General features: G+C 43.2%; 1 protein-coding gene across 2 annotated transcripts; it reads left to right on the forward strand.

Annotated features, from left to right (window-relative positions):
* The first annotated feature begins 49 nt into the window (after positions 1-49).
* Positions 50-21,053, forward strand: CPSF4 (cleavage and polyadenylation specific factor 4). 2 transcript variants are annotated; one of them, XM_075285256.1, is made up of 8 exons: positions 50-245; positions 2,830-2,880; positions 3,817-3,969; positions 7,619-7,714; positions 7,828-7,921; positions 8,646-8,718; positions 9,633-9,806; positions 20,656-21,053. In XM_075285256.1, the coding sequence occupies exons 1-8, from the start codon at positions 143-145 to the stop codon at positions 20,722-20,724; spliced, it is 813 nt and encodes a 270-aa protein (XP_075141357.1). In that variant the 5' UTR covers positions 50-142; the 3' UTR covers positions 20,725-21,053. The 2 variants fall into 2 exon arrangements, with proteins under 2 accessions (XP_075141357.1, XP_075141358.1); XM_075285257.1 differs by having other exon boundaries at positions 9,636-9,806.
* The last annotated feature ends 1,180 nt before the right edge of the window (positions 21,054-22,233 follow it).

The raw sequence follows: 22,233 nt of genomic DNA on the forward strand, positions 1-22,233 counted from the left end.
CTGCGCGGCCTCCTCAGCGCTTCCTCCTTCCCACAGTGCCTTGCGACAGCTCGTTGAGCCGCTGTACGGCAGTTATCTGCAGAGTCCCATTCGGGGCTGATGCTGGATCCCGGTGTGTTGGTGGATCTGCGCTCCAGTCACCATGCAGGAGCTAATCGCTTGTGTGGATCACATTCGCTTCGACCTGGAGCTGGCCGTGGAGCAGCAGCTGGGGGCACAACCTCTTCCCTTCCCGGGCATGGACAGTAAGTTATCCGGGGCCTGATCGGGCATGTGTTGTGGAGGTTCAGCTGTGAGCCCGGGGGGAGGGGACACATCCTGCCCTTGTGAGCCTCCTAGCAGTCAGCCTCTGCTTCTACTTTCTCTCCTCGCGTGCCCTGGTAGATCCAGCGCCTCCTCCAGGTCTCCTACTCTGACTTGGTTTTATCTGGCACAAATCTATCCTAGGTTCCTGAACAGCACATTAGTTTAGTTACAATGGTGCTGCTTAAAGTGTTATTGCAGTAAGTGACCCCTTATCCATAAAGCTGGTAGTAAGTGGGGGTTGGGGACTGATCTCTAAGAGCCCCGCTGATCACAAGGACAGGGGTCCCATAGAACCTGTAATAAAGGCATTTTATGGAACTTATATATTGATGATCTGCCCTTAAAGAGGTCCAGTGCAAAAATAATTTTTTAAACTAGGCTGGGGACAGTGAAAAAATCCATACTCAGCGGTCCCTGGATGCTCTGGTGCCTCCCTGTATGGTCCGGTCCTGTTGTTCCCCTGTTTTCTTCCAGCTGCAGTCCCTGTTGTCACGTGACCCCTGAGTCCAATCAGTGGCCTAAGGAAAGGACCAGTGGTGAACCTAGCCTCTCTGCTGCTTGAGGCGGACAATTGAAAGACGAGGAGGGGCCGCTGTGAGGCATAATAAAGTTTGCAGGGGCCACAGTGGGGCATAATAAAGTTTGCAGGGGCCACAGTGGCCCCTGCAACCTCTATTATTCCCCACAGTGGCCTACCCATCCTCTATTATACCCCATAGTATCCTACCCATGAACTATCTTTATACTCTGGGGTCTTTTCAGACTCCAGAGTATAATAATCAGAGACTCAGGGGAGGTGAAGAAACATAATAAACACTGTTACTAACGCACCGCCTGCCCTGAGATGCAGAGGTCTAAGCCAGCCCTGGATCGGTTCACTCAATTTTGTTTTCAGAGCAGCCTGTCTTGGGCTAGCTTAGAGGAAAAAAGGTAAAATTGCCACCCCCTCCAAAAGTGCCGCATGAGGCGGCCGCTTCACCTCGCCTCATTAGCGGTGTGCGCCTGCACAGGACATCACAGATGACAGGTGCTGCAGCTGGAAGAAAATAGCAGAGCTGCATGACTGAACCACTCTGGGAGCATCCGGGGATAGGTGAATGTGTTTTTTTTTTGTTTGTTTTTTTTTCACCTTCCACGACCTAATATTTTAAAAAAATTATCCTGGACAACCCCTTTAAAGAAGTACAGAGAAAGGGCTCTCCAGTAATGTAGGGGGTTTCACTTCTGTTACAGTGACGCCTCTTTGAGGCGACCACCCAAAATTGCATAAATAAAGTGGTCGTCTCAAAGAAGATGGATAACAAGCTAAACTAAAAATTAACTGAAAATGTGGTCTGGGTAAGGAGACAGTCTTATGGAGAAGCTTTCACTGTATATCTCCAGCAGTTTGACATATAGAGTAATGGTTCTGGTGTCATATGAGGCATGAGATTCTCTGCTTTAATGTGACACCAGTTGTTCTAGTGGTAAAATTACCTGAGTGGACCCCCACCAATCATATGTTGCTGTTGACCTAAAAATAAGTCATCAGTAAATAAGCACTAAAACCCCCTGTAATGGAGCACCGCACATGCACACTGCCGCCCTGCTCGTTTCTGTGGGTCTGCTGAGAAGTCCCAGATTTGCAGATACAGCTTTTTATACCAAGGTGAATATTGGCCATGTGACATTAGGATCAGAAATGTCACACAGCCTGCTGTACTTTTATGTTAGTAAATGTAGTTGTGTTGAATCCAGCAGTATTGGTCTTCTGTGAACTTTGCAATGTTAAATTGCAGTGAGTATGTATGACATGTAGTCTTCTGACACAATCATTTTAAAACCTCTGTATGTCTGTGTGTGTTCACATGTGTACTTCTATGAATACGTTGACCTCTAAATGTCACTAGGTGGGGCCGTGTCACTATACACTTTATTCAATAAACAATATTCAACCATGGCCAGATTAAAAATAAAAAGCTTTATACCCGCTTAGAGATGAGTCCAATAGTGCTCCAGGCAATAGAGATGTATGGGTTCACCATGCAAGTGCCGGAGGTACGTTGAAACCGATGTACTCCTCTGGCTTCATTGAATATCCCTGCCTGCCAGGGGGAGTATAAAGCTTTTTTTTTTATTATTTTTAATGCGGTCATGGATTTCATTATAACTGGATGGTTAGTGTGCCACACTGACCTAACATATTCCCTTTAATTCACTGGTAGAGCAAGTATTTCCATAGAAATTCCAGATGTGATGACTAATGCACAGCACTGCTTGTGTGTCCCTCCACCATGGAGTAATGGATAGTATACTTAGTAGGACCACCCGTGTTTTCATTCTGTATAACCATAGGCCTCCATTGAATTGGACAATGCGTAAGACCCACTACAACTTTTACATGACACAATATGAATGGGGTTTTTAATTAAGGCTCTGATTGGTTCCTTTTGCTTAGTTTCTGATCTTAAAAGTACATCACTTTTTCTGTAATTGAATGAATTTTGTGCACACAGTAATATTGACTGTTTTGTTTTTCTTCAGAGTCCGGGGCAGCTGTTTGCGAGTTTTTTCTGAAGTCAGCCTGCAGCAAAGGTAACTTATATATGTGTTCTGTACGGTATAATGTTTAATGCCTTGGAGTCGGGGTCAGTTTTGGATGGAGTCAGAAAAAACGTTACTGACTGCAGCTTTAAAGAGGACCTTTCACCGCCCCCATCAATACAAGTTTTTAGCATCTGTTAATAGGTGTCGCTCCACTGATTCCAGAACAGTTGGAATTTTTATTTTAGTCACTCCCGAGCAGCAAGCACAGGTAGTATTGATGCCTGATGTGCTATTTAAAGGGATTCTACCACTAAATAGCTATTTTTTCTGCTTTAGACGTCGGAATAGCCTTTAGAAAGGCTATTAGTCTCTTACCTTTAGTTGTGGTCTCTGCGACGCTGTTCCTTAGACATCCCGGTTTTTAACGGTATGCTAATGAATTCTCTCGCAGCAAAGGGGGCGGGCCCCAGCGCTCAAAAGGCGATGGGGGCGTCCCCACTGCTGCCCGAGAACTGTCTCTCCAGCAACGCCTCCTTCTTCAGCTGCATCCTCCCCTTCTCTGTCATCTTTCTTCTGCGTCAGCTCCGACGCCTGCGCAGTCGGCTCTGCCAGCGAGACACTAGTAGAGCCGACACCGCATGCCGGCCATATTTATAATTATCTTTACTGCTACTGTCTGACCATGGCTGTCAGCCAGTTAGAAAGGAGTCTGAGATAAAATAGCGGAGTTGGTGGTTGGTCTACCAAATCTACGGCCCTGACATTAATGAGTAGAGATTAGTGAGTAGTATTCGAAATGGCAGTTTTGAATAGCACGCACCCATAGCATTCATTCCTATGGGTGCGTGCTATTTGAAACTGCCGTTTCAAATACTACTCGCTCATCTCTATTAATGAGCAATAAGAAGAAAAATGCCCATACTGTGTAAGTTTATTTCATTGCCATTATACTCTGGATTTATGCTTCCTTTGGTTTGATTTTAGGCGGTATGTGCCCTTTTCGTCACATTAGTGGAGAGAAGACTGTAGTCTGTAAGCACTGGTTACGAGGACTTTGTAAGAAAGGTGACCAGTGTGAATTTTTGCATGAATATGACATGACCAAAATGCCAGAGTGTTACTTCTACTCAAAGTTTGGTGAGTTCCTTTATTCTTTTTGATGACCTACAAGTTTGCTAGAACTTTTCTGTACCTCTGTATGCCTATATGAAGTGTTAAGCCGTACCTTGCTCATTATACCTTGCACACAGGATTTGGCATGTAACTTCAAGTGACCATATTTCTGCTTATAAGCAAGATAAGGAAACTGCTGATCCAGTTTTTTGTTTTTTTGTGTGTGTTTTTTTAATCCTGGTTTGACATGGGGCAGATTTGGTGCAGAATTCTTTATGTGCAGATTTTGATGTGGTTTTGCTGATGCAGATTCTAATAGCTGAACATCTAAAATTAAAAAGTTGGTATACTCCTCTTACAATCCTCTGGTGCTCCCTTGTTGCACTTTCCTTGTATCCTGCTAGTCTCTGCTGGTTGACACATGTGATTACTGCAGCTTGTGATTGGTTGTGGTGGTCACTTGTCAGCACAGGATATCATTGCTGGAAAGCCTCAACATTGAAGTAACCAAAAATTGGTAAGATTGCAATACTGACTTTGCTGCAGGTTCACATATAATCCACAACACTAAATTTTAATGCAGGATTTTACTTCTGCATTGAAGAAAAAGAGGAAACAACTTTTTTAGTCTTTCCACAACATAAATTGACTGCAAACCTCTTCAATGAATACCAGGTACAGCATCATGAATTGGAATGCTTGGATTATAACTCAGTCCATTTACTTAAAGAGGACCTTTCACCGATTTGGGCACAGGCAGTTCTATATACTGCAGGAAAGCAGACAGTGCACTGAATTCAACGCACTGTCGGCTTTCCCGATCTGTGCCCCGGGTAAAGAGCTTTTGGTCCCAGTACCATAGCGCTATACAGTCAGAAGGGCGTTCCTGACAGTCAGTCAGGTACGTCCTTCTCTACAGCAGCGCCTATCGCGCTGTACAGTGTGAGCGGGCAGGAACGCCTCCTCCCCTCCTGATAATACTCGTCTATGGACGAGCACTGTGAGCAGAGGGAGGGGGCGTTCCTCCCCAATCACACTGTACAGCGCGATAGGAGCTGCTGTGGAGAAGGACATACCTGACAGACTGTCAGGAACGCCCTTCTGACAGTAAAGAGCTACGGTACCGGGACGGATGGCTCTTTACCCGGGGCACAGATCGGGAAAGCCGACAGTGCGCTGAATTCAGTGCACTGTTAGCTTTCCAGCAGTATATAGAACTGCCTGTGCCCAAATCGGTGAAAGGTCCTCTTTAAATGGGTCTAAGCGTAAAAACAGGCCATGTGAATCAGAAATGTGGCATCACAGGCTTGCAAAGGAGGGTTTAACGAAAGGCCTCTTCTTCGAATAGCTGATCAGCAAGGTGTCCAAAAGAACTGATATTAATTACTTAGGGGGCGTTCACACTACCGTCGGTGTCCCACAGCTAGTGTCCGATGCTAATGTCCGCGCAAAATCTTGTGCGGACATTAGCATCGGACACTAACTGTGTCCGTTACATTTTGCATTGATTTAATGGGACATCATTTGCATTCTTTTACAGTCCGTGTCTGTTCTTATGTGTCCGTTCACAAAGATGTCCGATTTTTCAAGCAGACAGCAAAAACCTACATGTCAAAATAAGTCATGACAATAGCCTCCTTTCAGTGAAATTAATGCTGCCGTGTGATGTCCATTTTAATAAAAATTATCCTAAGGATAGGCCATCCGTTTTGAAATCTCAGAAATTCCCTTTAAAGATGCTGTCTTCAAGGCAATGTATCACCAAAAAATGACCTCTGTGTTTTTGGGGGTTGTATTTTAATGCGAAGTATATTTTAAAGAATTTATGGTGAGGTTTTTAAACTTTTTCCATGTTGTTAGCTATAGTGAAAAAAAAAATCCTGCCGTTCTGACTTTTTCCACTGGGCAATATAATATGATGAGACCTGTTTTGTGTAGGAGATTTTTTTTTTTTTTGCAGCCCCTCACTTATACATGACATCTTTATCTACCGTATATACTCGAGTATAAGCCGAGTTTTTCAGCACAGTTTTTGTGCTGAAAAAGTGCTCCTCGGCTTATATTCGGGTCATTACGGTAATTTTCTGCTAGCAGGCCAGGATAGCAGACTCCGCCCCCCACCGCTCCATCACACGCCGGGTGACGTAGCCACGTAAGCTCAGGCCCGCACCCGGCGTGTGTCTGTCCTGGCCTGCTATCAGAAGTACCGTAAGTACTTCTGCAGCTCTTAATGTACAGCATCGCCGCGCTCCTAGCAGGAGCGTGGCGATGCTGTGGGCCCCGGCACCCGCCCCGTCTGGATGTCGGGTCCGGATGCCAGGTATGTAAGTGTAATGGCGCCGCTGTGCAGAGCGGTCGCCATAGAACCCGGCACCTCCGCTGTAATGCTTACAACAGAGATGCTGAAGCTTATGCCTGCGATCTCTGATTGTAGGCATAAGCTTCGGCATCTCCGCTATAAGCGTTACAGCGGAGGTGCCCTCCGGAGATGTCCTCCCCCCTCCAGAGATGTCCTCCCCCCTTAGGCCTGCCCCATACCTTTAAAGATGCAGGCCGGCTCCTGCGCAGCGAGCTCGCAGGAGCCGACCTGTTCCGACGACAGCCGGGAGCCTAATGAAGGCTCCCAGGCCTGTCATCGCTGTATTACTATTACGGCTAGTCTATGACCAGCCGTAATAGTAATGTAGAGAATCTCCCATAGACGGCAATACACTTGTATTGCCGTCTATGGGACTTGCAATCAAATGACTGCAGGTTCAAGTCCCCCAGGGGGGGCTAAAAAAAAACCAGTAAAAAAAAAAAAAAAAAAAAGTTAAAAAAAAAATATATAATAAAAAATTAAATAAATAAAAGTTCTAAATCACTCCTTTCCCTATAATTCATATAAAGGCGGGTTCACACCAGCGCCTGATCTCAGTTATGCAGGTTTCCGTTTTCTGTCGGGAGAGGACAGAAACCGACATTCAGTGTCTGTTGGGGAGAGTCTTCTGCTGCCCATGGCGAAACCGTTATGCATAACGGAGATTGCGCGCTAGTGTGAACCTGCCCTCAAAGTAGAAAATGACTGTGAAACACATACACATTAGGTATCCCTGTGTCTGACAGTGCCCGGTCTACTAAATATAGGGATCTGCAGTGCTCCTATTCCGTCGGGAAGGGGTTAATAGGAGCACTGCAGATACCCTATATTCAGCCAGGCTGAATTCCAACTGGGGGTAAAAAACCCAGTCCTCAAGCTCAGGGAAGGGGCAGACAGACAACCAAAACACCCCCTCCCCTTCCCCAGTATCTACTGCACCCAAGAACTCGGCCATTTTAATTTTTTAAATTTTCCAGCAGCTGCTGCATTTCCCCCCCTAGGCTTATACTCGAGTCACTAAGTTTTCCCAGTTTTTTGTGGTAAAATTAGGGGGGTCGGCTTATATTCGGGTCGGCTTATACTCGAGTATATACGGTACTCCTCCACAGAGCATGCCAAGAAAACTCTCCCATACAAGTGAATAGGGTCTTCTCTAGTCCGACGTATATGGAAAATTAAAAACCTTACTAAAAAATCTTTAAAAATAATATAATATTTAACATAAAATTGTGATTTAAATACTGTATTGTACTGCAATATTGAAAGGGAAGGCTTTCTATATTCAAGTTACATTAAATCTGTGTCTATTTTTAGGTGAGTGCAGTAACAAGGAATGCCCATTTTTACATATTGACCCAGAATCAAAGATAAAAGACTGTCCTTGGTATGATCGAGGCTTTTGTAAACACGGTAAGGTGTATATAACACATAGACCGCTGATAACCTGATATCAAATTTATCAAATTTTAATAATCTGCTACTGCTGTAGATTTGTCTATCTGAAAGCTTTCTGTATCTTGTAGGCCCTCTGTGCAGGCATCGGCATACACGAAGAGTCATCTGTGTCAACTATCTAGTAGGATTTTGTCCTGATGGTCCTAACTGTAAATTCATGCAGTGAGTATATATTATCTCTGAACTGTATTTGTAAGCGTATTGATACCACACTGCGCAAGAAAATAAAGGGAAGGGGTTGTCCATGAATGAAACTTAAAAAATAAAAAATCCTATTCTCTGAGCTATGGCGCTCCAGTGTCCACTGCCACTGTCCATCTTGGCACGTGCCATGTTGTGGCAACTGGAAGCCCTCTGCAAAGCACATGACCACTGAGGTCATTCGGAGGTCTCAGCAGGTCACGTAAGGTGCAGGATTAGAAATAGGCTAGTGTGAGGTTTTTTTTTTTGCGTGTGTGTTTCATCTTCCCTGTCCGCATGTGTGAGCTTTGATATTTCTGGACAGCACAGTATAAAGCTGCATAAATATGTGGCTGAAACCCCACCGGCATTCGGCTGTGAGTGATAATACATATACAGGTAAACACCGATCAACACATCTGTATCTGCAGCCCATAAAGATTCCGCAGTAGCAGCTGAGAAGTATATAAAGCCCAGTGTGGGACAGGGGGTTGCACATTAACATCACTCTGAAATAAAATCAGGGTATGGTGGAAAGTTGAGGGTGACTTCACCAAGTGTGAAATACTATTTTTATTCATGTTGAGTCTAAAAAACACCTTTAAATATATATGTCAGGTTTTGCTTTACAAACAAACTTGAAAGAATTTGTCATTTTGGAGCAATACATTTTTTTCACTCTAGAATACATTGTTTCATTTTGCAGCCCCCGTTTTGAATTGCCAATGGGAGCTACCGAACAACCTCCTCTACCTCAGCAGACCCAGAACCAGCAAAAGGTAACAAATGTGGAAAATGTTTAATGCAACATCATTGCCTGACATACAACGCATGGCTACTTTATTAGAGATACGTTTCCTAATTGAAACATCCCCGTATGAACATTAGACACATGACCCTTGCACACGGCATAGAATAAAGTTATCAAGTTTTCTGTGGCTGCAGTTTAACACTGCGGGAAAATGAAGCCATCTAAGAAATTTCAAAGGGGCCATGGTCATCTTGGACCAGTATATCAGAAACTGCCACTTCTGTGGATTTCTATTATGTGTAACTGTTATCAAGAATACACAGAGAATAGTGTGATGGAGGAAAATCATCCAGTTAAAGGGATCCTGTGGATGTAAAAAATAAAAATCTATATATATCATTAAAAAGGGGTCCAAGGAGCATGTTGGTAATCTTGATGAACAGGCAATTCACTGTCAAGCAAATTTCAGCTGAATACAAGGCTGGTGCTCCAACTAATGTGTCTGAATGCATAACTCCCTATTTCTTAGGATGAGTTGGCTATACCAGCATTTGACCAGTTTGACAGCCATTGCTCTCTAGGGGAAACAGAAAGCAAGACACCATTGGGCTGAAAAACATAAACATTAGGTCAAGGAGTAGTAGAAAAACATCGACTGGTCAGATGATTCCAGATTGCCGTTGAAGGGTGGGTCCTTTAAGGTGTCAACCATTCAGGCTAGTGGAGGTGGATTAATGGTGTGGGCAAAGTTTTCTTGGCACGTCCTGTGATATGTTTGTATGCCACAAGAAATTTCTGTGATTTTAAAGTTTAGAGGAGATCTCTAAAAGAGTGGCCATGCATTGTATTATTTCTTTAAAAAAAAAAAACAATATAATACAATCTCTCACTGTATCTTGTGAAATGACCTACTTTGCTTGATAAATCTTCCATTTATGCCAGCAGCAAAATAACAACCAGTCGTCACAAAGATCATCGTCCCTCATCCAGTTAACAAGCCAGAGTTCACCAATTGGTCAGCAGCGATCTCCGCAGACTATTGGTGTCATGCAGTCACAGAATAATAACATAGGAAATCGGGGGCCCAGACCACTGGATCAGGTTACCTGTTATAAGGTAAGGTGTTATGTGTATGATGTGTTCCTTTTATTAGGAACTAGGCTGTGCTCATCTATGCTGTGAATTTCACTATTTATATATACTGTGTGTATTCACTATTTCAGGCTATATTCACATTACTGTTATTAATGACTGTTGCTGTCATCCGTCATAAGATGACCGCAACAGACAGTAAAGATAGCAAAGTTACGGACACAGGCGGAGCTTCCCCTATCTTTATTTGTTCCCTTTGACACTAATTTAAACGTTATGGACGCTGTCTTTTATCATGTTTATTTACTTTTGTAATGGAAGATAGTCCTGCATTCACAACTTTTTCTTCCATCATGTTTTTTTTACATCAGGGTGAATGCAGATGGTCAAACAATGGAGAGAGCTCCGTTCACATGTGTCATTTAATGTCCGTTGCTCTCATCGTGTGGCCTGATGAGAGCAATGGACATTTATAATGGTAATGTGAACCCACCCTGACTTTGCATTCTTTTCACACAGAGCCAATCTATATATTTTTCAATTTAATAGCCTAGGATACTTTATTCATTAAAGGGATATTTCCATCTCAACCTTTCACAGCTGTGCTCAAATGCCTGTCTGCCTGTGACCTACAGGATTTACAGAAATTGGGTAGAACAGCCCACTTGGCTGTTTGAATACTCCCAGCTAGTCGCAGGCTGTTGCAGACTCACAAGTTGATTTCAGCAATAAAAGGCCTGGGATAGGAATGCCCCTTTGACTCTTTGAAAGACCCGTTTATCTTAGGGCATAAGGCACACATTGCACCAGATATTACACCTTGTGTGTGGATAGTTTAGTTTGCCTTTGTGGATGCAGCTTAAATTTCCTAGGACATCTAATGGTGTCTATAAACATGTGTTCAAAGTCAACCAAACCCAAAGATTGTCTTCTGTGTATAGGGGGGATTTGGAAACTTCTCTTCTACAGATGATGTTGGCATGATGTTTATAACCATAGACAAAACCGTACAGTAGGCACACACAGTCAGTGGAGTCTCTCGCTATTACTCAGAACAGACTTTGTCTATAAGGAAGTAACTATAGGCACTCTGGAAGAAAGAACAGCCCTATATGCAGATGGATAACCTCCTTCTATTCATTGCTGACCCATCTCAAAAACTTCCCGGAGCTATGGTCCTAACAGACAAATTTGGTGTCTACTCCGGTTTGCGCACTAATTGGGCCAAATCATCATGTATGCCTATTACTCAACACATTGGCTGACACAGAGGAATGTATTTGTGGGCTCAAGATTACTATTTGTAAACCCCTAGATATACACATTTGAAATGACCTTAGGAACTTTTTAAGTCTTTTTAAATCTGTGGCCAGTCCTAGAAAGCTTTCACTTATGCAGTGATAAATTGTTACTTATTCATAGACTGGACAGACAAGTCTAGCAGCAGGGTAAATGTGCAACAGCTTACACGGATATTCCTGCTGAGACCCCATTTAACTTAACTGAACTTAACTCTCCCTGATGCTCAGAGTTGAGGACATTTTGAGATTTTGTCCCTCTGAGACATGTATGAACAGGGTACATTTAAGTTTTTTTGAACCCTTGAGTACGATGTACAATATTCCTAGAACTCATTTTTTCAGGTTCCATCAGATCAGACATGCCCTGTGCACATAATTCCCAAAACCAAACTTACCGTATATACTCGTTTTGTTTTTTTTTTGTGCTGAAAAAGCCTCCCTTGGCTTATATTCGAGTCAGCAAAAAAAAAATATTTTTTTTTAGGAGGGTGGAGAGGGATCTATGACCAGCCACAATATCAATGTATAGAATTTCCCATAAAATAGTGCAAAAAAAATATAAAAGCTTTAAAAAAAATAAAAGTTCTTAATCCCTCCTTTCCCTAGAATACATATAAAAGTAGAAAATTACTGTGAAACACATACACATTAGGTATCCCTGTGTCTGAAAGTGCCCGGTCTGCCGAATACAGGGTATCTGCAGTGCTCATATTCCGTCGGGAAGGGGTTAATAGGAGCACTGCAGATACCCTATATTCAGCCAGACTGAATTCCAAGTGGGGGTAAAAAAACCTCAGTCCTCAAGCTCAGGGAAGGGGCAGACAGACAACCAAAACACCCCCTCCCCAGCAACTACTGCACCCAAAAACTCTGACCATTTTAATTTTTCAAATTTTCCAGTAGCTGCTGCAAGGTGCATGACATATGATCTCCGGGTTATATGCCCATCTGATACAAGTTAAGGTGTCTCATTTAGATGCCCAGCTTTGGGGAAATGGTGCACCCTTATTTCCAATCTTACTGCTAAATCATATGTAGAAATTTTGGAATCGGCGCAATATGTCTCCCCATCCGCTAATAATAAACTAATCCAGGTTTATAATACAATAAAGTTATTTAATTCCTGCCTGTCTGCATAAGGTGGGAAACCTACTGCATCCTGGGTGCCACAGATATTCTGCTACCTACTCTGACTTCTAGCATATCATATGGGCATGTCCTATTAAAAAGTTCTGTAAAGAGTTTGTAGTTCCCCTGTAGACACACCTGCTTATGAATTTTGCGACAATGTCGACTTTGCAGCATTTTTTCTGTTTATTAAATCTTAATGTATTGTACACTATATGATTTGAGATCATTGTGATACTTGATTACCACTGCCTATTTGTCTTATATACCATGATGTACAATTTTCAATAAAGTAAGTTTTTAAAATAAAAATAAAAAATCCACCTCAAAAAATGCCTGACACCTCTCCTATTCACTTCAATGGGATTCTGGACCTATTAACCCAAGGAGACCAAACCTTATCAAAATTTGGGTTAGTATCCGAGATAATGGCGTCGATTTTTCTCATGAAGCATGATCGTGTCAACACGGCCGATTACCTCAGGGAGAGACTTAGTAGTTTATATTGTGCGCATTGAAGGCTTAAGGCCAAGCAGAAAAACCGGAGCAGTCAATGAGATCAACTGTCCTTGGAGTCTTTGCACCATTCTATGGACGGACGTTCAGACACCAGGCATAAAGTCCAGTTTAAAGTCGGAGGGTGGAACGTTCAGTAAACAGCTCTATATAAACCCATCTGTCGAAACTATGGGGGCAATCACAGGGTTGAATGGGAGAGTGTTCTTAAAAAAAAATTATAGACCTGAGTAGTCCTAAAGTTCTCTGAGGAAGGCAGGCAATGTGTGTGAATGAAGTAGTCTTTGGTGAAGACCCGCCAGTCAAAGAGGAAGTCTGAGAATCCTGAACCTGGCTTGTGTCCACCAAACAAACCCCTTGGGGATAGGCCAGGAGGGAAGAGAGGGTTACAAAACAGAGGGAGGAAAGTAGATATCAGGCTTTGTAACCTAAGCTGAAACGAACTCTCCTCCATAGTTGCAGTGTATAACTTGTCACATTTGCAGTTGCTGGGAGTGGGTGGGAGGTGGAATGTGGAGTCCATAGAGGAGCTTGCAATGAGGCTGGGGCGACCAAGGCTGCCAGAATTTCTCAAATCTGTGAAATCTATAATGAGGCGGTCTGCCCACAATGGGTGACCCTAGTATGCCTAGACCCCATATATGCCCATAGAAAATTTAAAGATTTCTCTAGGCCAGCTAAAGAGGAGGAAGGTAACCAGAGTCGGCAGGGGGCGGAAATAGTAAAGAATGCGAGGCAGAAAGTGATCTCACTTAGGCTTATACATATATGCACGTTTCTTCATAAAATCACAAGTACTAACTCTTCAAAGTAGCCAGTTTTATACAATCCAGGCATTCAGATATTATTTCGAGATTTTTTTTTTTCCAACATTATTGCAGAAGTTCCCACAAATGTGCCGCACTTGTAGGTTTCCCTGCTTTGTTCCTTAGGTTAGGCCATCGATATTAGATTTGCTGAGGGTCCAACAGCATTGTTTACCTACCTGGAGCCATACTTCTCATTAGCTGTACAAACTGTAGTAGCAAGTGAAGGTATTGTAGCTCTATCCCATTGAAATCTATGGGGCAGCACTGCAATACCTACACTTGCTGTGAGCAGCATGAATTGCTGTAGGTAAACAATAGGGAGAGCCGCACAGTCTGGGTATTGGTAATCTTCATGGATCCCGGTTGTAGGACTTCCACAGATCTAACATTAGGCCATTAGAAACCGGATAACCCTTTTAAGTCTGGACACTAGGCAGACCATTCCTTTCTTTGAAGCCTACCAGCTTCTTTTTGTCTTTTTCAGGTAGGTCTGCCATAAACTAGAACTATATTTTGAATCATTATCTTGCTATATTATGCACACACCCGACCAACTAGCCATTTACCAGAGAGTATTGCTTAGCGCACCAAAATGCTGTGTGTAGCCTTTTGTCCAGTGTGCCACTCACCATTAATATGCTGCCAGTTCTAGATCCTGCAAAACAGCCCCAGGCAAGCCCGCTTCCTCCTACACATCTGACAATTGGTTTTACACAATTGGTGTCTTCACAGTACAAAATAATTTTTTTTAATTTTTTTTTGTTACATTAATCTGTGCTTGAAGATTTTATGCTGTGACTCTCAGATTTGTTGTCTCTCTGTTAGTTTCCTCTGGTTTCCAAGATCCTTTTAATACTATAGGAAACTGTACTCCCTTCCACCTTGGCTTTCTTGGTAATTTCTTTGTTGGACAGACCTACATTTCTAAGGGATATAATTGTCAGTCTTCTTTTATTAATTGCCTTTTTTGCTAAATCCTGTCCTAGAGTTAAGGAGTTGTCTACAAATTTCAGTAGTCTGGGAGGCTGGGGAAGATGAAACAAAAATGGGGAAAAAAATCATACTCTTCTATACCCAGTAGTCTGGTGTCCACCATTGCTGTCCGGTCCAGGGAGCGCAGTGCCTTTTGGCCTTTGCAGTCACATGCTGCACAGGATTTCCGGCGGCAATCAGAGGTCACGGTCACAAGAAGGGAACCAACCACATCACTTACTTATGTCACTGATTCCTTTCCTGTGGCCATTCATTGACTGCAGCGGTCGTATGCGGCACAGGACTTCCACAGGCAAAGGCGCTGCGCATGCTAGAACAGACAGGTGACAGATAACGGAGCGCTGCAGATAGGTGAGTGTGGTTTGGTTTGGTTTGGTTTTGGTTTTATGTTTCAGCTGCCCTGACTACTGAATTTCTGGTCAACCTCAATTTCAGGACTTTTCATGACCTCGTAGATTGGCAGTATGCAGCAAAAAAGCTGACAGCCTACTGAGTTCAGTTTTGCCAATTAGTTTCGGCACAGATACACCTCCCCAGTTCAAAGGGCGGACCTTAAAGCCTAGCTTCATTGCTGGTCTGTGAGGAACACTCCTCCTGACAGTACAAGGCTATGGAGAGTACTGTTCAGGGAGACATTCCTCACAACCCAACGATGACGCTAGGCTGTCAGAAAAAATATATTTTTAATAAATTCAACTAAAAACAGGGTTTCATATTATGTGAAGAGTGATTTATATGTCACAGAACTCTTGTATACATCTGGAGTGATACATAACAATTCATGCATGTATATTAGTTTCAGCTGTGACATATACCCAGAATGTTTGATATTTTTGTTCAATGTTTTATCAAGTCTCTTGTGCAGATGAATAGTGCATAACATGAATCCAACTTCTCTCTCTGTATCTCTGTAAATAGCAAAGACAAATAGCTGACAGAGAAACTATCAGAGGTAAGCATGAGTGCACCAGCTCCTACAGCAGGGTACTATACTGAGACAACACTAGGAATCCCATATAGGCAGCTCTTATATTCAGGTATACCTACTACACGTGCTCTAGGGCAGGGGTAGGGAACACTTTTTGTTTGGCGTGCCGATTTTAAATAAATAAAAAAGTCACAGATGAGGTCCTTGGCAGGCCGAGCAATAATTGTAATGCTGACGACCCCCATACTAAAGTCATATAAAACCATAACACTGGGGTTTTGTAATACTGTGCTCCCAGCCACATGATTTACCATCTGTATTTACCACCTGTAGTTTTCCATTAGAAGCAATGTAAGTACATGTGCAATCTGCAACTAGTGGTAAATATATCTGTCAGGGAGCAAAGTGAGTAGGGTGGTGACATATTATGTATCTGGATGCTGCATCTATTCCCCGGACGCTGGTATTTTCACTTTTTCTGTAACTGAAACACGGATTAATATCAGCCACATTTAATTCCAGGCGGTGTGATAACATCAAAACCACAGACCGGAATTAATGGATGTTAAACTTTACCTAAAACTGAAAGCAGTGGTGACCGGCAACTGGATTTGGCTATAGCCACATCTGGGTACAGAGTGTGTCACCTCCATGAAAGAAGCAACCTTAGGCCTCCTGCAACAAACGGCATGGCGGTCCTTTTCACTGACCTATACATTAAAAATAAATTGACAGAGCTGCAAATGCAGACAGAGATAGGACCTGCTCTATATTTTGCAGCTACTCAATTTGGCCCAGTCAGTTTTCGTGGTATGTGCCCCGGAGCTGGAGAGAAATTAACAGTACTGATATATCCCCACTGTCACCCAATGATGACACTGAGCTGTGAGGAATGCCTCCCTTCCCCAGTACAAGCCTATTGACGAATACTGTCGGGGGTATTCCTTACAGCCCAAAGATGATGATGGGTGGTAAGGAACGCCCTTCTGATGGCAGGGAGATTTCGGTGCCGTTAATTTCTCTCTGAATTCAGCGCAGTCAGCTTTCTAGCAGTATATAACACTGCACTTTCATGAGGACTTGAAAGGTCCACTTTAATAGCAATTAACCCCATCATGTCCCTCACATTAAACCCTGTGTGATTTCCATAAGAGTTACTGATATGGGAGATACATGCAGGTAATAATTAACCATCTTGGTTATTGAGGTCCTTTATTAGTACCCACATATGTCTCACATCTTAGTAACCCTTATGTTAGGCACACAGGGGCTAATGTGAGCGACATGATGGCGTTATTGTTATTAATGTGAGGCACATGGAGTTACTAAAACTGAATTAATAACCCCAAATGCCTGACATAATTGGAATTTTATTTTTTTTAACTTTCACTTTGCTGAACAGCGCTCTCCTCTCCCCTCCTTTTCTTTGCAGGATGCACAGACAGGAGCTCATCACTGTAACAGGCAGGGTCCTTATGCTGTACAGTGAGGAGCTCCGCCTCCAGGACTTCTTTCAGCCGTCTCATTGGTGGGCAGAGAGGGCAGCAAGAGAAGGGGGGACATCCTATACCTGAGCTGTAGCAGAGCACTGAAGGGACACTCCTTCATTTAGTTCATACAGGTCCCATGCTGGCTGCTTTACCAGTAATATAGTCCACATGTGCCACGGGCTGCTGACCCCTGCTCTAGGGAATTAGTGTGGATTGATTCTCTCCCCTAACACACCTCCGTGGCATACCAAACCCTGAGGAGATGCTCAGTCCTCCTCAGAGAGACACTAAATGGAAGTGATGCTGGATCATCAGGAGGTAAGTTTAGAAGTGCAGGTCAATAAAACAAAAAAGAAATTGCAGTAAAAACTTCATTTCCCGCGACCCTGATTGATGGGTCATGCTATGTTGATAGCTGCTGGGTGCGGCTTTTCAGACATATAAAGACCTATCTCAATCCATGACATTACTCCAGGTATTTGGATGAATAACACACTACATAATGCACTAAGGTACATGTATATGACATTCCACTACCTTCATAGATCTATAAAGGAGCAGGCCTAAATGAAGTGTGTATGATATACGGTCATATAAACCTAGTGCTTTCAGACTTTTTAGTCTGAAAATCCACTCTGCTTCCTTCTGTAGTATCCTGTGATCAATATCTCTTTCTCTCATATTTTTTCGAATTTTCTCAATCGCCTGGAAGAAGATGGAATTTGGGTCACCCCCATGAATTTCCCAAATATGGCGGCTGAGGGGTCTGTCCTCATTTGTTCTGATGTTACCCACGTAGTCCAAGGCCTTTCTCCTAACCTCCTTTTTTAGACTCATTTTTCAGACAAGAGCAGGTTGCCAAACATACTAGTCCTGCTGTCCCGCAGTTAATGAACCCTCTGATGCTGAATTTTTGTTTTCTCGCTACACTTTTAAAGGTGCAACTTTGATTTATAAACTGACAGGCTTTGCACCTACCTCAGCGGAAGGAGCCTTCTATGGCATTCTGGCTGAGCCACTGAGGTGTGGGGATAGATGACCATGTGTCAATCATTGTAGCAATTAGGCTCTTTAGATCTAATCCTGTCAATTGATGGTATTAGTATCAGTAGTGACAGTGAACCTCATATTAAAGAGGACCTTTCATCAGATTAGGCACAGGCAGTTCTATATACTGCTGGAAAGGCGACAGTGCGCTGAATTCAGCACACTGTTGGCTTTCCCGATCTGTGCCCGGTGTAAAGCGCTATCGGTCCCGGTACAGTAGCTCTTTACAGTCAGAAGGGCGTTCCTGACAGTCAGTCAGGAATGTCCTTCTCCACAGCAGCGCCTATCGCACTGTGCTGTGTGAGCGGGGAGGAACGTCCCCTCCCTCTGCTCACAGTGCTCATCCATAGACCAGTATTATCAGGAGGGGAGGGGGCGTTCCTCCCCGCTCACACAGCACAGCGCGATTGGCGCTGCTGGGCAGAAGGGCGTCCCTGGCTAACTGTCAGAAACGCCCTTCTGACTGTAAAGCGCTACGGTACCGGGACTGATAGCGCTTTACCCGGGGCACAGATCGGGAAAGCCAATAGTGTGCTGAATTCAGCGCAGTGTCTGCCTTCCAGCAGTATATAGAACTGCCTGTGCCCAATCTGATGAAAGTTTGGTTTGCAGGCGAGCCTAGTCTTTGCTAATTATGCCACTTCCCACATCCCTTGTCATGGGATATGGAGCTGTAGAGTGCCTCAGCATCCAAGGTAGCAATAAGAGTCCCCTATGGGAAGTTAGCATCATCCAGATGTCTAAGCACATCCATTGTGTCATGTGTGTATAATGGTAAAGCTGTGACAAATTGTCTGAGGATGTATATGCTAACTCCCATCGAGAGACTATCAATGCAGGAGACTATTGGCCTACCTTTAAGGGAATTAACCCTTTGTGTATTTTTGGAAGGCAGTAGAATGTGGGGATAGTATTTTTTTTTTGGTTCTCAAAAACAGCCATTCTTTTTTTTATTAATGAGTCTAAGATACTGCATAGTTCACTTGGGAAACTATCTGTAGGATCTGAATCCAAAATCCAGTGTGCATTGGGCCATAAAAGAATGTCTAGGCAGATTTGTTTGTATTTATCAAAGTCCATGAGGACAAGGTTCCCTCCCTTGTCTGAAGGTTTTACAACAAAGGAGGTATCATCCACCAGGCCCTGTAGCACCATCATATGGGCTTGATTTAAATTTTTCCTACTGTGTTGAGACCCACTGTTCACTTTGGACAAATTATGTACCACCATCTACTGAAATATATCTATATACCCTGTATTAAATATAGGTGGATTTTTGTATTCTTGGGACGTAGATCAGTAAAAGGCCTTGTCTCTCGTCCCACAAGGATTGAAGAAGATTCACATTTGGAAAATTTTCCTCATTAACTCCTAATTCTTGGCATTTTTTGGCGTCTGATAATGCCATGAATTTTGCCCATTGTAAATTACATGTAACTAATTCCATGTTTTTTACCCAGCAATATACATTAAACCGAGTTGTGGGTACGAGAGATTGTCCCTTGGATAGGACTTCTATTTCATTAGTATTAATAGACTTGTAAATTGTCCTTGGAACTCTGATCCCTGATGTTATCCTCTCCTGATGGCACTTCGGAGTTTGTAGTCATCAGTACATCGCTGTCCATTATGCGCCCCCCATGTTTTGTTTGTTCCTTCACCTTAAAAGAGAGTTCGTTATCTGTGGGTCTTCTGATAAAAAACCCACTCTCACTCTGTGAGATTTGTCCCTGTGTCATTCCTAGCCTGAATGGCTCTGTGATCTAGAGCCACCCCTTTCCCTATTGGTTCTTATTGGAATGCCATTTAGGTGTGTTAGATGAGAGAATCAATCCCCAGGCATTCCTTAGAGCTGTGTTGGCGAACCTATGGCACCAGAGGGGGTACTCAGAAACCTCTCTGTTGGCAGACACGCTATTGCTTTGATCGCTCACTTACGGGGAATCCAGTACAGGATTCAATTAATTCGGGCCTAATCCGGAGCGGAATGCGGCAATGCGATGCCAGTGCGCTGCATCGGCATTTCGTCTCGGCTAGCCGAGCGGTATATTCACTTGCGGAATCCATTTTCCACCATGTGAACAAACCCTAAAAGGATCTGTATCAGCTGTAGTTTTCTGTTACTACGATTCAATTAGCATTTAGGCTGGGGCCCATGTGGAATAAACACTGCAATTTGCTCGCAGTGGAAACGCTGCGGAAAAAAATTGCGGCGTTCTACAGTCAGAGCAAAGTGGATGGGATTCTAATGAATCTCATGCCCACTTTGCGGTAAAAATTGTGGACACACCATGGTTTTGGAAATCGCAGCATGTCAATTATACCTAGGGAAACGACAGCAGTTTCCCCATAGGTAGAATTGAAACAGAAAGTCGACAGAGGAACCATCTGGGAAATTTCTGTCTAAGAACCGTGATGCGGTTGAGACCTTAAACATAAGTGTATACATAACCAACTGAACAGAAGCATGCAGCACTATCATTGTATGTGCATGAAATATTCTCATTTGCCAGAACCAGGCTGCCCTAGGTTATTGCTATATCATATTAAGACTTCTTCTGCCTGGGTCAGTTTTCTGAAGGTAATTCACTAATGGGTGACACTGTCGGGCGCTTTACACCTCCAAGAATTCTATTAATGTTCAACATTTTGTCTTTGCAGTGCGGGGAGAAAGGGCACTATGCCAACAGATGTACAAAGGGTCACTTGGCATTCCTGAGTGGCCAGTGACTGAAGCAAGACTAGTGTGGAGAATCCAGCTGTTTCAGGAGTGAACACGTTTTCTTTGGTGGAGAAGTAAAAGGACACTGGGCTTTATTTTTTTATATATATATATATATATATATATATATATATATATATATATATGTGTAATTTTAACTTTTAAAACATCAGGGTTTCTTCTCTTCTGTAAATAACCGGGCAAACTTCAATTTGGTTTGCAGTTTCTAAAGAAAAATTTCCCTTGATCAGTCCACTTTCCAAAATTATATTTTGGCAATATATATATATATATATTTTTTTTTTTTAAATAAAAATGTACATTTCTTTGTACGGATCTACTGCATATGTTTAATTTAGTTTCTTAGTGCCGGCTCATTTGTTGTTACAGTATAATATTTTAGTTTTAGCTAAAGAGGTTATCCATTTTCTAAGGGTATGTTCACACGGCGGAAACCTTTTCTGCCATGTGAATTCTCTGCGTGGCTAGCTGCAACGCGATCAGTATCCTATCGCGGCATCCCACTCCTGATTAGGCCCGAAAGAGTGGGCCTAAGCGGGAATGAGTCTCGAGCCGCGGAATCTGCAGCAAGATTGGACTTGTCGCTTCTTTTTCCCACTAACTGAAAAAATCGCTAGCAGGTAAACAAGTGAGCGGCTCCCATTGAAGTGAATGCGAGCCTTTTTTACAGGCGGATTCCGTGTAAAAATTCACCTGCAAAAAACTCTGTGTGAACATACCTTAATACTGGTGACTAGAGATGAGCGAACACTGTTCAGATCAGCCGATCCAAACAGCACGCACCCATAGAAATGAATGGAAGCACCTGTGACGCTGACTTTGCCGGCGGCCGGCCAGCGTCACAGCTGCTTCCATTCATTTCTATGGGTGCGTGCTGTTCGGATCGGCTGATCCGAACAGTGTTCGCTCATCTCTACTGGTGACCTATCCTTACTATATCTGTGGAGGGTCAACAGCCATGAGCCCCACTGATCAGTTGCTCTACAGTAGTGAGGCTACCTGAAATGTTTAGGGAGACATACTGCCCTCTCACCATATAAAGTGCAACAGTAAGTGAGCAGTGCTGTTCCAGAACAGCTGATCTGTGGGGTCTTGGCTGTTGAAACCCTGCAGATCTAATAATGATGGCCTATCCTGAGGATAGGTCATCAATATTATAAAGTGGATAATCCCTTTAAAGACAAAGATGGGAATGCGATTTTTATGTGTGGAGAATCTGAGCTTTCACGTAATATCTCTGTTCTATGTGATATGAAGTTACATAGTCTGGTTCAAGAAACACCTATGTCCATCTTATTCGACTAAGGGATCAGAAAGGGCATGACTGAAGGGGCAAGTAAATGACATAAGTATTCTATACATTTCCATAAGCATCAATGTTATTTTGCTCTAAAAAGGCTTCTAAGTCTTTTTTGAAGCTGTCGGCTGTTGCCGCTGTTTCCAGCTCCTGGGGTAGGCTATTCCACATGTTCACAGTCCTTACAGTGAAGAAGCAT

Source organism: Leptodactylus fuscus, chromosome 8 (assembly GCF_031893055.1).
Source record: "Leptodactylus fuscus isolate aLepFus1 chromosome 8, aLepFus1.hap2, whole genome shotgun sequence".
Classification (NCBI taxonomy): domain Eukaryota; kingdom Metazoa; phylum Chordata; class Amphibia; order Anura; family Leptodactylidae; genus Leptodactylus; species Leptodactylus fuscus.

What these genes read in the sequence shown, in the direction of transcription:
- CPSF4 (XM_075285256.1), top strand. Translation starts at nt 143, where the DNA reads ATGCAGGAGCTAATCGCTTGTGTGGATCACATTCGCTTCGACCTGGAG. An exon ending in GAAGTCAGCCTGCAGCAAAG is followed by an intron (nt 2,881 to 3,816) that starts GTAACTTATATA and finishes GTTTGATTTTAG; the next exon opens with GCGGTATGTGCCCTTTTCGT. An exon ending in TTACTTCTACTCAAAGTTTG is followed by an intron (nt 3,970 to 7,618) that starts GTGAGTTCCTTT and finishes GTCTATTTTTAG; the next exon opens with GTGAGTGCAGTAACAAGGAA.